This window comes from Toxoplasma gondii, chromosome XI (genome assembly GCF_000006565.2).
Source record: "Toxoplasma gondii ME49 chromosome XI, whole genome shotgun sequence".
In the NCBI taxonomy this organism is placed as follows: domain Eukaryota; phylum Apicomplexa; class Conoidasida; order Eucoccidiorida; family Sarcocystidae; genus Toxoplasma; species Toxoplasma gondii.
In genome coordinates this window covers 2,589,529-2,601,474 of record NC_031479.1, presented here as the reverse complement: position 1 = coordinate 2,601,474, position 11,946 = coordinate 2,589,529, and the positions used below count along the sequence as shown (strand labels likewise).

General features: G+C 50.6%; 1 protein-coding gene across 1 annotated transcript; it reads right to left on the bottom strand.

Annotated features, from left to right (window-relative positions):
- Positions 1-37: 37 nt before the first annotated feature.
- Positions 38-11,680, bottom strand: TGME49_312310 (ATPase, AAA family protein). The gene is made up of 15 exons (XM_018782707.1): positions 11,144-11,680; positions 9,182-10,337; positions 8,492-8,598; positions 7,582-7,704; positions 7,106-7,219; positions 5,984-6,030; positions 5,295-5,394; positions 4,585-4,705; positions 4,189-4,259; positions 3,380-3,430; positions 2,973-3,050; positions 2,432-2,505; positions 2,006-2,054; positions 1,100-1,285; positions 38-741 (listed from the first exon to the last, which is right to left on the bottom strand). The coding sequence occupies exons 1-15, from the start codon at positions 11,186-11,188 to the stop codon at positions 667-669; spliced, it is 2,397 nt and encodes a 798-aa protein (XP_018635486.1). The 5' UTR covers positions 11,189-11,680; the 3' UTR covers positions 38-666.
- Between the last annotated feature and the right edge of the window lie 266 nt (positions 11,681-11,946).

Here is an 11,946-nt window from a genome sequence, read left to right as displayed (position 1 = left end):
TTAACTGCTCGACTACGTATCATCAGTGCACTGAGCTGTAACTGTCTCAGGGGGGAAGCTGCCACGACAGGGGCTTTGAATCAGACTACGACCTAACTTGCGTTTCTACTCTTGGCTTTGGACACCCAGCGACTTACTGACTTATGCGATTTCCGGTTTAACTAATTCAGACTCGGGAAGCGTCGGAGTAGCAAACGAAAAGTGCCGAGAAATTTGTCTATAGTCCCCTGCTGGGAGAACGTCTGCGACTGCGACCTGTCGCTATCGGATGCCTGGACTGCCAGATGCGGCCGAAGCCTTCTTCGGTTTGAATCGCGAGTGGACACACGGGAGAAATGCCAAGAAAGAGGACGGGATACATAGAAATAGAGACGGAATGGAAAGCAGGTACGTTGCCACAAGAAATGTGCAGAAAAGTCAACCTGACGAAATGGTTTTCCATTCAAAGTGGCGGCGCCGGAGACACCGCAGCGGCGCAAATGAGACAGACTCGTCAAACCAAAACAACCCGGGAAACCGAGAGAAAGTCGCACAGACGAAACCAAGAGATTCGCTCCTGAAGTGACTGGCGGGAATATACACGAAAGGCTCGAAACCGGCCAGGCACTGTCGGCTGTAGGAGTCAGTTGATCCGGACACAAGCCGCATGCGATCGGTTGTTCCTCGTCAGAGAGCCCCGTGAGCCTTAGCCCATTCATCGAAGAACCTCAAACTTTCCTCCGATGTGCAGGAAGGCCGAACCTGAGGGAGAAGAAAACGTAGGAAAACTGACCGCGCAATTACCCCCCGAAGAACGCGAGAAAACGACAGATCAACCCGACTGAGAAAAAGAAGATTACGCAAAACGGGAGGTTGAGAGCACGTATCATGCTGGGGCAGTCGGGTGTCACCAATCTGTGGGCGGGGAGGGGGGGGGCGGTTTCGTCTGCAGTAGTTTATCGGCGTACCGGTTTCTCCTTCTGCCAGCCACCTGTCGACAACTCACTGTCGAACTGCAAAGGGTCAAGGGAGGATGATCTTTCTCGGAAACCTTTCCACGGTCGTTTTTACAGAAACAGAGGCATCACATGGCGCACGCAATGTCGAACAAGGTACGAACCTCTTCGAGAGCAGCGAGGAAATCGCTGAAGGAGATTGGACGGAACGCGGCTCGACTCGGCACATTCTGAATGCCTCCAAACTTCGCAACTGTTTCGTCGTAGCTTCGCTCAGACGCAGAGACACACAGACTGCGAATGTCGCTTCCGCTCCACTTCTCCAGCCGGGAGGAAAGGTCTCCAAGCTCCTGTGGAGGACAGACGACAAACGAGGCGATGGAACAGAGGGATAAGCAGGCGACATGAGACCGCACTGCACGCCGCTTTCTTACGCGGCGAAGCGTGCATCAGGCGTCAACGAAACCAGGCCATGCAAGTCCTCCCCCTGGTGAGGGTGAAGGCCGCAGTGAGTGCCAGTTGCCGTGACGACAGTCCTTGGAGAGTGACGAAAGGGAAGCGAACGGAAGGGAAGAGAGTTGTTGAAGTGGAAAACAGAGACACGAACCTGCGAGATGACGCTTTGAATTTCCAGCTCAGAAGCCACAATATAAAAACGGACACAGTGTACTCAAATAGTAACCCGTCTCAAGTAAGAAACCGTGAGTTCAGGGAAGAAGAAAGAAGCGCGGAGTGTGCGTTCCTCAAGTAAATCATTTTTAATTTAAAAAATAGTAGAAGGTTTCCCTATTCGGAGATCTTATTTAAAGTATATATATGTATATAACTAGCTCTAAATACGTTTTTCGTATATATTTGTTTACGTCCTTCATCGTCTTAAAGTACCTAGACATCCGTTTTTCCCTATAATTTAAAAACTTTATTTTCGTTTTACGCTTTTTTACTTATATCCCCTGCCAAGAAGAGGGTCTCCGGTCAATCGTTTCGAGACCGTCTGCCTCCTTGATCTACCGGCCTTTCTCACGAGACGGAACCCAACTAAAAGACAAGTCGAGAAAATGCTTCCTCACCTGGTCGGAGAGGGTACAGCCACCAGTGGACTGCTTCTCCAACACAGTGCTGCATACAGGGGGAAAACAGGCGAAACGGAAACCTCTACATAGACGTAAAGAGACGAAAAAGGTGGACGTGCACACAGAGAGAGGGCCAGAACAACATGCGAGCAGGAGACGGAAACAGCAAGAGAAAGAGACGTGTGACAGCGACGAAAGAAAAGAAGCTGGTTTAGAAGACTCTGAAGGCGTGAGAGTACCGCTGAACAAACGACCCCGCAGAGAGACAACAACCAGGGAAAGACGTGGAAGACGCCAAGAACGCAGAAGAAAACGATGCAGAGAAAGAAGGAGAGGAAAACACAAACAGAGAGAGAAGAAGAGAAATGCGCATAGCTGAAGTGAATCAGGAGAAAGGCAAAGATACAGTTGACACTGGCATACCGGATGAGCACACGACGGGCATCGAAGTCAGGAAGCGGAACGAGAACGCGCTTTGACAGGCGCCGGATTGCTGCCTGAGAGGAGCGTCAACCACAAATGAAGAAGCGTGAGAGGTAGAGTGGAGATGCAGACGACAGACGCGTCGTGTGACGCCTTGAGGATGGACTCCAAACCGAGAACGACGCAAACGGATGAACTTCGAGGAGGAAAGCGACGAATGATGCAGAGGTCACCCGACAAAAGGAAGTGCACTGACAAGAACGGATACAGACCCCGGCTTGAGAGATGAACCGCAAGAAGGGAAGCATCCCGAAAACGGAGATCGAGGCTTTTTGACGAAAACAAGAAGAAAGCGGAGACTGGCAAAGCGAGAGGGAAGGAAACGTCAGAGTTCCGCTGAGGGGATGGACATGTAGATCCCGTAACGCACGATGAACCGCCTTTGGACATGCGACAGAGAGGGGCGAAACGGAGAAGGAAACTGCAAGCGAAAAGTAGGAAAAAACAAGGACCACAAAGAAAGAGCAAGAGAAGTGCCGACCTCATCGAGCATGTCTGGCCGATTTGTGGCGCCTACAACGACAAGGACCTTGTCTCCTGAACAGCTGCTGACTCCATCCTGCGGCGCCAAGAATGCCAGAGCGCAAAAAAGGGAAGACAAACGATTAAGTGAGAGCACAAAGCAAAGCGAGACCCTCAAACGTAGCGAAAAATCCCATCCAGCGAAATGCTCTGTACCTATCGAGCGACTGTGTCGTTTCGTCATGTGTGTACACTTTTTCGAGAAATGCGCGGCCAGGTGCTCTTTCGATACCAATGGAAGATGGAGGATCCCGCGAGCAGGAAACAGACTGATTCTCTGGTTCTGCACGTCGACCAAACATCAACGGAACCAGCAAAGCCCCTTCCCCTTTCTGTTCACTTTAGCGGCCGATCCTTGTTCTTTACCATCATCTGCAGCAGCTGGTTCTTCATCCGGATGCTGGTGTCGTCTTCCTTCTGCGAACAAACGGACCGTATCAAAATTCGAGGTCGTCAGTTCTTCACAGCCGCCCTGAAGATGCTGCACGTCTGTCTAAAAAGCCAAAGTCCTGCCATATTCGCAGCGTTAGATTGAGATCTCGACGTCGAAGAATCCCCAAACAAGAATGCGACACTAACACCACTGAGAGGCGCTTCTCCACCGTGTCTCTTCCCCCTGGACAGGAGCTCGGGTGCCTCCGCCTCACGTCTCAATACGCGTCGATCCTCTGTTCATTTCTTTAACAGGGAGCTACCGTCATTGTCGACTTTCTCGCGGCTTGTCCTTCATTCGCTTCTTCATGAACGCGCTTCGTCTTTCATTTCCTTGCCCTGCTCTTTCTTGTGAATAGGCGTTTGTCCGGCCAGCCTTCGTGTCTTTAGTTCTTCCGTTTAAAAATTCAGACTTCCATCTTCCTGGATGTCCTCCTTGTAAAACGTCGAACTGCGACTGTGTGTTCCCGCTTCTCATCCTTGTTGATGTTCTTGCTTGTGTCCTTTGTTCATCGGTCCCCGTTGCCGTGAGTCTGTTTGATCGGTGGCGTCTTCACCTTCCGCGTCCGCCCGGTTATCGCCTGCTTCATCTCGTAGGAACCCATGCATGCGTCGCTTGATACTTTCGCCGCATGCGTCGCTTGATACTTTCGCCGCATGCGTCGCTTGATACTTTCGCCGCATGCGTCGCTTGATACTTTCGCCGCATGCGCCTTCGACAGGCGTGTGCATGTGACACTTACCTCCCTGCGCTTGCCGAGAAGGGAATCGATTTCGTCGATGAAGACCAGCGACGGACTATCAGCTTCGGCCACTGCGAAAGGTCAAAATGCAAAGACATCCGACGGACGCATGCGCAAACTCCCAGGAAAGACCCTTTTTGGAGACACGGAGAGAAACGAACCTATGGCGCCAACAACGGACCGGACCAGACAGACTCGGCACGCCCACACACCTAACAAAAACTATCAACATAAATATATATATATATATATGTAAGTCCATTTATACATAAATATATATTTACGTGTAACTAGATATTTGGTTAGGTAGGCAGGTAAAAACGAAAAGTTACCTGTATTTGTGTTTTGGGATGCTACAGTGTGTGCACGCAGTAGTTTTTTCTTTGTTGTTTTTACCCTTGAAGAGAGCCTTGATGAGGGTTTCGGTTTCCCCGTGGAACTTGCTGATAATCGACGAGGGTGTGACCTCGAAGAAACTCGCTCCCGAACTTGCCGCCATCCACTTGGCCAAAGTCGTCTGTAAGCCATCAGGCACACCACAGCCACCGAGGACGCCGAGGAAGTCCAAGCGGGGCAATTGGAGGAGAGAAGGAGAACGACCGGTGTCAACGCCTGCTGAGCAGAGCGCGAAGGCGACTTCACGAGCTTGAGGGGAGACGGACGACAAAGTGGAGAGAGGAGAAAGACATAAGAGCCGTTTCGAGGCGAAGAGTACCGAGCGCCACGGCCAAGAAGACGAAGGGGATAGGTTGGAGAAAGACAGGCGAGAGAGACCCCCGACGTCACTCAGAGGTACGAAGGGTGCAAACGGTTCGAGAAACGCCTCCGCGTAGGAGGCGGAAGTGAAGGATCCACGAACGCAACGACGAAGAAGGCGACCAACGAGAAAACAGAAAAAAGCGCAAAGAGCCGAGACGCAAACACAGTTCAGCTTCCACGCACAAGACGAGGAACAGGGGTACAGACGAACCGCCCTGTTCCGGTGCTCCCAGGATCCCCGTGTGTCAAAGAACAAGAGAAGCACAGACCGCAGTCCGAGAGCCGAGAGAAAGTCCAACCGCTGTGCAGAAAACCGTAAATCCTCAAGAAGGATAACGATGGCTCACTTTTCCAGTTCCTGGAGGACCGAAGAGCAAAATGCCTCGAGGCGCTTGGTGGAGACCGACATGCAGCTCCGGTCGAAGAATCGGATTGATAATCTTGTCCCTGAGAAAGGATCGACGAGAAATCGCAGGCACACAGGGAGCACATCGCCATGCCATCGACGCACAAACGCGATCACTCGAACTCGAGCGAACATGACAGAAACGCCTGAAAACATCGACGTCACGTCCGCTACCGGCTCTGTGCGTTTCCCGTTGTTCCCAGCCGACACCAAGGCATTCTCTGCCACCTTGTCACATGTATATATATATATATATGCATATATATATGTATATATATATATGTATGTAAATGTAGAAGTATATGTATCAATCTATGTGTGTAAGCATCTACCTTTGTCTAAATGCCGGGCTTGCGGTCTGAGTTACATTAGCGTCGAGAATAACTCAGAAAGGACTCCAGCGTCCGGATCTCTCTAACATGGAAGGAAAACACCGACTTTGCCTTTCTCTGTTTGCTTGTCTGCTACTTCTTATTTTTCATCTTTTTCGCAGTCTGTGTACACATGCCGATGTTCACTCAAAGCACAGGTGCTCGGCGGGCCAGTTTACGTAGAGAAAGAGAAAAAAGTCTGTGAGTAAAAAAACCTGCAGATTTCCAAGAGAATGAAACGCGACGACAGGACTCTTACGTCAGAAGCTTCTTAACGCGATGAAGGCCTGCAATTTCGCTGATGTTCTGGCGGCCAGCACGCAAAGAGAGCAAAACACAAGAGCGAGAGCAAAAGACGCACTGTACAGACAGCCGAGAGAGAAGAGAACAAAGGGCCAAGAAAGGGGAGAGCCATGGAGCGGAAAGCGGACGCGCCAGGAGTGGGAAGGCATGAGAAAAACGAAGCGTAGATGAGATAGCATTTTTCCGAACTTTAGAATGCGATCCTTCGGAGCCCGGCTCGGCTCGTAATGAGTGCGAAATGACCCAACTCAGTCAATTTGTCAAAGGCGTGATGTTCTATAACCGATCCAAAGTCGCCACGCATGCAATCAGAATCAAGGCAGCGGAAAACCCAGCGAATTTAAAAAAGAAGCCTCACTGCTTTTACGAACTAATTGTTTCTCGGGATCGACGATCCACTCATACAGATAGGTGAGACAGCAACGTTTTCTCTCTAAAATAAAGAATAATGCATGGATACAGGCTTCCGGATACACACGGTCATATATATATATATATATATATATATATATATATATATATATATACAGGTTTATGCACAAAGCAAAATGTCAAAGTGTTCTCTCGTTTTCTTGGGGATCAGCGTGCACGCCTGTCGTTGAACGATGACGCTCGCCGAAAAAAACGTCTTTCATCGTTCCGACTGAAGATGGTTCACAAATTACCGAAACGAGCGCACCGACACCAGAGCGGTAAACGGAGAGAAAACCGTCTTCCATTTCCTGAAATTGTGAATGTCTTAATGGAATCACGTAGAGTGCCCACATACCTACATGGCTTGCAGATATCCATGTAAATAAATGCTGCATGCTCTAAGACATACACACGTATCTACATATCTGCTGGCGCAGTATATCAATTCCCCTATAGCTATCTATCTATAACTCTATGTAAGTATGCATGTGTATGTACATACGTGTAATATCAACTGATCCACAAGAAGTTACGTGCATGCATGCATACAGCGCCCAACAAATCCATAGATATTTACATGTATACATATTTATATATATATATATATATATATCCTACAAACGTATAGCAGTTTGCAGAGAGAGATGTGATGGTTTCACCGTACCAGAGCCGCACTGGATTGAATTGTTTCTCCTGCATGAAGAGGCGATCGCGCAATGCGCATGCTCAGGACCCACTGAATGATGTCAGGGCGAATGTCGCCGCCAGCCAAGAGGGCCTGGAGCATAGAAACAGCGGCACAGGTCAAACAAACAGAGGCCTTGAAGCGACGCAGCAACCCCCTGACTGACGCTTTTGGTGTATATACAGGGAAGAAGAGACGCCTCAGGCGCATGTGTACTCCAGGCAGGTACAGACGCCTGAGAGAGGTGGAGACAGAAACCTCTAGTTGACTTGCCCACTCTGAGAACAAGCGAAAGTGGTAGAAGGGGACGCGAGGGGAGAGACCATACCCCACACCCCCCCGGCCATCAAACCAGACGCGAAAATGCAACACGGATAAAAAGCTTTGAGAGAGCTTCTCTTGTGACGTCACAACTGACAAGCAGATTCACACTTGTTTCAGGTTTTTTGCCTCACTTCATATTCGTCCATTCCCGGAGGTAGAGCCTCCCCATTTTGGTGAGCAGGCGACTCTCGGCCTCGCGCTTCGCAATGAGACCGAACGTCGCCTACGTGTCGATTTCCAGAAGTCTTTTGCTTCTGCAAAGAATCAAATTGAGTGAACGCATGCATATCCATATATATACATATATATATATATATATATCTGATGCAGGAAAGCCCTCATCTAGATATTCTCCCCAGCTGCCTGCTGATATGCATCTTGACGCAAACAGAGGTGGTAGAATATGCACATGAGCGTGATTCTGGCTCTACTCGCAAGAGCTGGGGACAAGGCATCGCAATGTACTTAGATCCATGTCTACGGCTTCCTCTAACAGAAACGAGTACGGACTCACTCCGTTTCTGCAATCGTCGCTTCTTGCACTTTGTATACTTTTCTTGCGTGTGTCGTTTAACGCATGCAAACCCCACAGGTTTCTGTCTCATCCTGTGGGTCTTCCTCTCGCACACTGCTGGCGTCGGACCCTCTCGCCGTCGTTCTATCAAGTCGGATCGGCAGACAAAGATGCAGATCACATTCAGCCTAAAAACGAATGCGTATTGCCTTACACGACAGTGTTCGTGGAAAGGGAGACCGTTACGCGACATCTGTACATACGAATGTATATATATTTATATATGCATATATATATATATATATATATGTATGAATGTATGTATACATATGTATATATACGTATATACATACATATATATATATATATATATGTATAGATACGTATATATATGTATATATACATATATATATATATATATATATATATATATAAACAGATATGGATATCTATATAGGTAAACAGCGCAGGGTAGTTGAGTGCCCCGCCGTCTCCCTTTTCTGATCCTTCTTTCTCTCGGCTCTCACTTTCTGTTCTTCTTCCAGAGCATGCAAAGCCGCCTCGTCGTCAGGACTAAGGAGGCCGCGATCTCGGCGTGTCTGCAGGAGTTGCCGACTCGACGAGAAGCCCCCAGCTGAGAAGGCAAGTGCATGCGCAAGAGAGAGAATCGGGCAAAAGGAAATGGATGGAAGAACATGCGAGGCACCACAAGTCCATATCCGACGCGGCGGGGAGAGACAAGAACTCGCACGAGACATCAAGCGAGGGCGAAAGATGCGTGGACGCGCAAGACCTATTTGGGAAGGCGAAGGAATCCGAGCAGTCGACACACATCGTCCGATCGTTTTTTTTAGCTGAAAAGAAGGAAGTGTGAGAAGAAAAGCAGAAACAACAGAGGCTACTCCAGGTGGCTGAAAAAGGGACTCAAGCCAACAATCCTTTGCGGCAGCCTCGTGTGCAGATACCCTATCTGGCGAATGGGCAGCCTGTCCTGTACACTCGCTGGAGACAGTGCGAAGGCGGAGACACCCGCAGTCAGCCCCCCAAGACGCATGCAGCTGAGTCACACAAGGCCCTCGCCAGGACGCGAAGAGAGACCGAGCGGTTAGAACGCAGAGCCGCCCACGAAGAGAGGGAGCTGGGGGGTCCCCCCTAGAACGAGTGCCAGCCTCGTTTTTATCGTCCCCTCGTTCTGGTGCTCCACGAATCTCGCTTACCACCAAGAGAAGACACAGCAGCTGCGGACGCAGAGGCGGGAGCAGCTCGAGACTTCTCCTTTGAATATGAGGAGCGGGAGGGAGAGTCGGAGTGGAGAGGAAGCGAAGGCCGGGAGGACTGCGGCCGATCTCTCAGCTGATGGCAGAGCGTTTCTTTCTCCTGCATGCAAACGGCTATTCGTTGTTGCAGGTGGCTGACTTCTGCAGTGAGCTGCTCGTTCGCTTCTTGCAGTGTCTTCGAGTGTTTCACTGCATCCGCAAGCTCACGTCGGTGCTCTTCGAGAGCGACGGCGTACTTGTTTAAGGACTCGACAGGAGGGGAGGAAGGGAGAAGAGGATTCCAGAGAAGGTAGCGGTCGAGGGAGAGAGGCAGCGACGTAAACAGCGCAGCCAGGTCTCTGCCGCTGCTCGCAACTCCACAAGCAGTTGGATCACAGTCGGAGGCTTCCCCAAAGTTCCCCAGGACACAGTCCGCAAGCAGGGAGCCGCCGTCTCTGCTGGAAATGGATGATCCATCTACAGACGCGAAAGCGTCTTCCTGTTTTCGCCTTCCCAAAGAACCTGTCGAATCCACGTCTGCCTTGTCAACGCCGTTGGTGTCGTCCTCTCCTGCTTTTCGCGGTCTCTCGGAAACGCCCAGAGACAGCGAGCCGCTCTCGCAGAGACGCGCGACTTCCAAAAGGCTTGCTGTGTCTTCGCCACCGAGAACCGAGTCAGAGGAAAACAAGGACACAGAGGGAGAAGCAGAGACTCCGGCTGAGAGCGAAAGAGAGGGCAGAACAGAGGAAGCGGAAGGAGACGAAGTGGAAGAAGAATCGAGTGGGCTGAGCTGAAAGGGGGCGGAGCCGAAGATGGCGGCGGAAGCGAGCAATTGACTGAAGGACGTTGAGTCTTCGGAGAGGTCACACGTCACTGGAGAAGACGGTGGGTGAGTTTCCTGGCCGACGCACCAGGCCTCGTTCCGCTGGAGTCGTGGAGAGCATCGAGAAACACTGGAGCACCCTGCTTTGGTTGCGACGTTCCTCCTTTTATTTTGCCAAGAAGAGACATCTGGAAACGAAGACGACGCGTGAAGAACGCATGCAAGCCGGTGGCGCCGCTCAGAAGCCAAGCGCGCCTGGCTGTCGGACGAAGGGGGACGGAGGGACGCAGCGAGCTGCACATACACCAGAACAGCGAAGGCAGAGGAAAAGCGTTGCGCAGGGGCGACTTCTGCATGTCCTGCAGCACAGCATCCTGCGGCGCCTATGCGAGAGAAGAACGAAAAGCCTTTTTACACACAAAGAGCACACTGGAAACTGGGCACAACGAGGTCTTCGGAGAACGTCACCCTCATCACTGTGTCCTGTCGCGTAGTTGACAGAGAGGAAACAAACACTGATGGAAAAATGCGCACATGCACATGAACGCAAAAGTGCCTATAGATAGATAGGCAGATAGAGGAGAGGACACAAAGGTAGACAGATCGAAACATTGATGATATGGGATGTGGGTTGCGGTGGAAGGCACATGCAGAAAGGATAATGTGGATGTGTATGCACATGTTTTTTCCGGTGGAGTCCTTGGACAGAGATAAATCACTTTCTGTCTGCAGCGACCCACTCATGGAGGTGAGACTGAATTAACGAAGGCGTCGCAAGAAGAAATGGGGAGTGACTTGTGTCGATGACCAAAGCGAGCGGTCGACAGACAGACGTTCGCCAACGCTCGAACATTAGAGAAGCCTCCGAGGTGAGAGACGCATGCAGATGTGTCTACCTTCTCAGCGGTCCGTCTTTCGTTGTTGACACTCGAAAGAAAGGAAAACGGGGGAAACTCACGCTAGGGAGAAAAGAAATCAAAACCGCGAGAGAACGGACAACGCGAGGAGTGGACGATGGTAAATGGGGAAGACGAAAGAAGAGAAGAAAAACGGAGGAAGATGGAAGGAGGGAGCGAAGAACGAAAAAGAAGGAAGCCTACCTCAGTTGCGACGGTCGCAGCTACAACTGATTCCGTTTCGTCCATCGCTTCTCGCCTGCGAAAGAGCCTGGAAAAAAGAGGAAGGGACGGCGGGGTTCTCACCAGTTTTTCGCAACTCAACAAGATGTCGACTCAGAAATGGAGCATGGAACGCGGTGAAAGAGAAAGGAGCCGCCGGAGATGTCGGAGGCAGAGACAAGAAAAAACATAAAGGAAACGGAGCAACGGTGAAAAACGCGGAAGGCATAGTTAGTAGGTCGGTGCACGACAGAAGCGGAACGAGAAGGGGAAATGGTGTGCGAAGGGGGATCGGAATTAGGCGGAGCGGGAAACGTTGACCAACTCCGATGGAGGAAAAAAGAGAGGCAGGATGGAACAGCGAAAAAATGGGACCAGAAGGAATTCGAAACGAGCAAGGGAGGTGTCTCTTCTCGCTCTTCTTCGCAGACGCACACCGCACGGTTGTGAGGAACTCACGAGCACACCGTGAGTGGCGAAGGTGAAGCAGTCGGAAACGTCTAGTCCACAGAAAACAAAAGACAAGAAAGGAATCGAGGAACGCTCTGAAAGACTCCCCGCTTCTGTTACTCTGGCTCTTTATGCGTCATGTGTCTTGTCCATGATGTATCTTCCTTCTAGTCGCTTTGGCATGCGCATCCCCGTCGCTCGATGGGCGTTCGTCCTGTCTCTCGCTCAACTGTAGGGTCTACTACCCCGGTGGCTTCGTCCGCTTCTCCCAACTTGTTTGCTTCCTAGAGTTTGCTCTTCGATATTTCGCATAGAGCCTCGTTATTCTTGCCGCT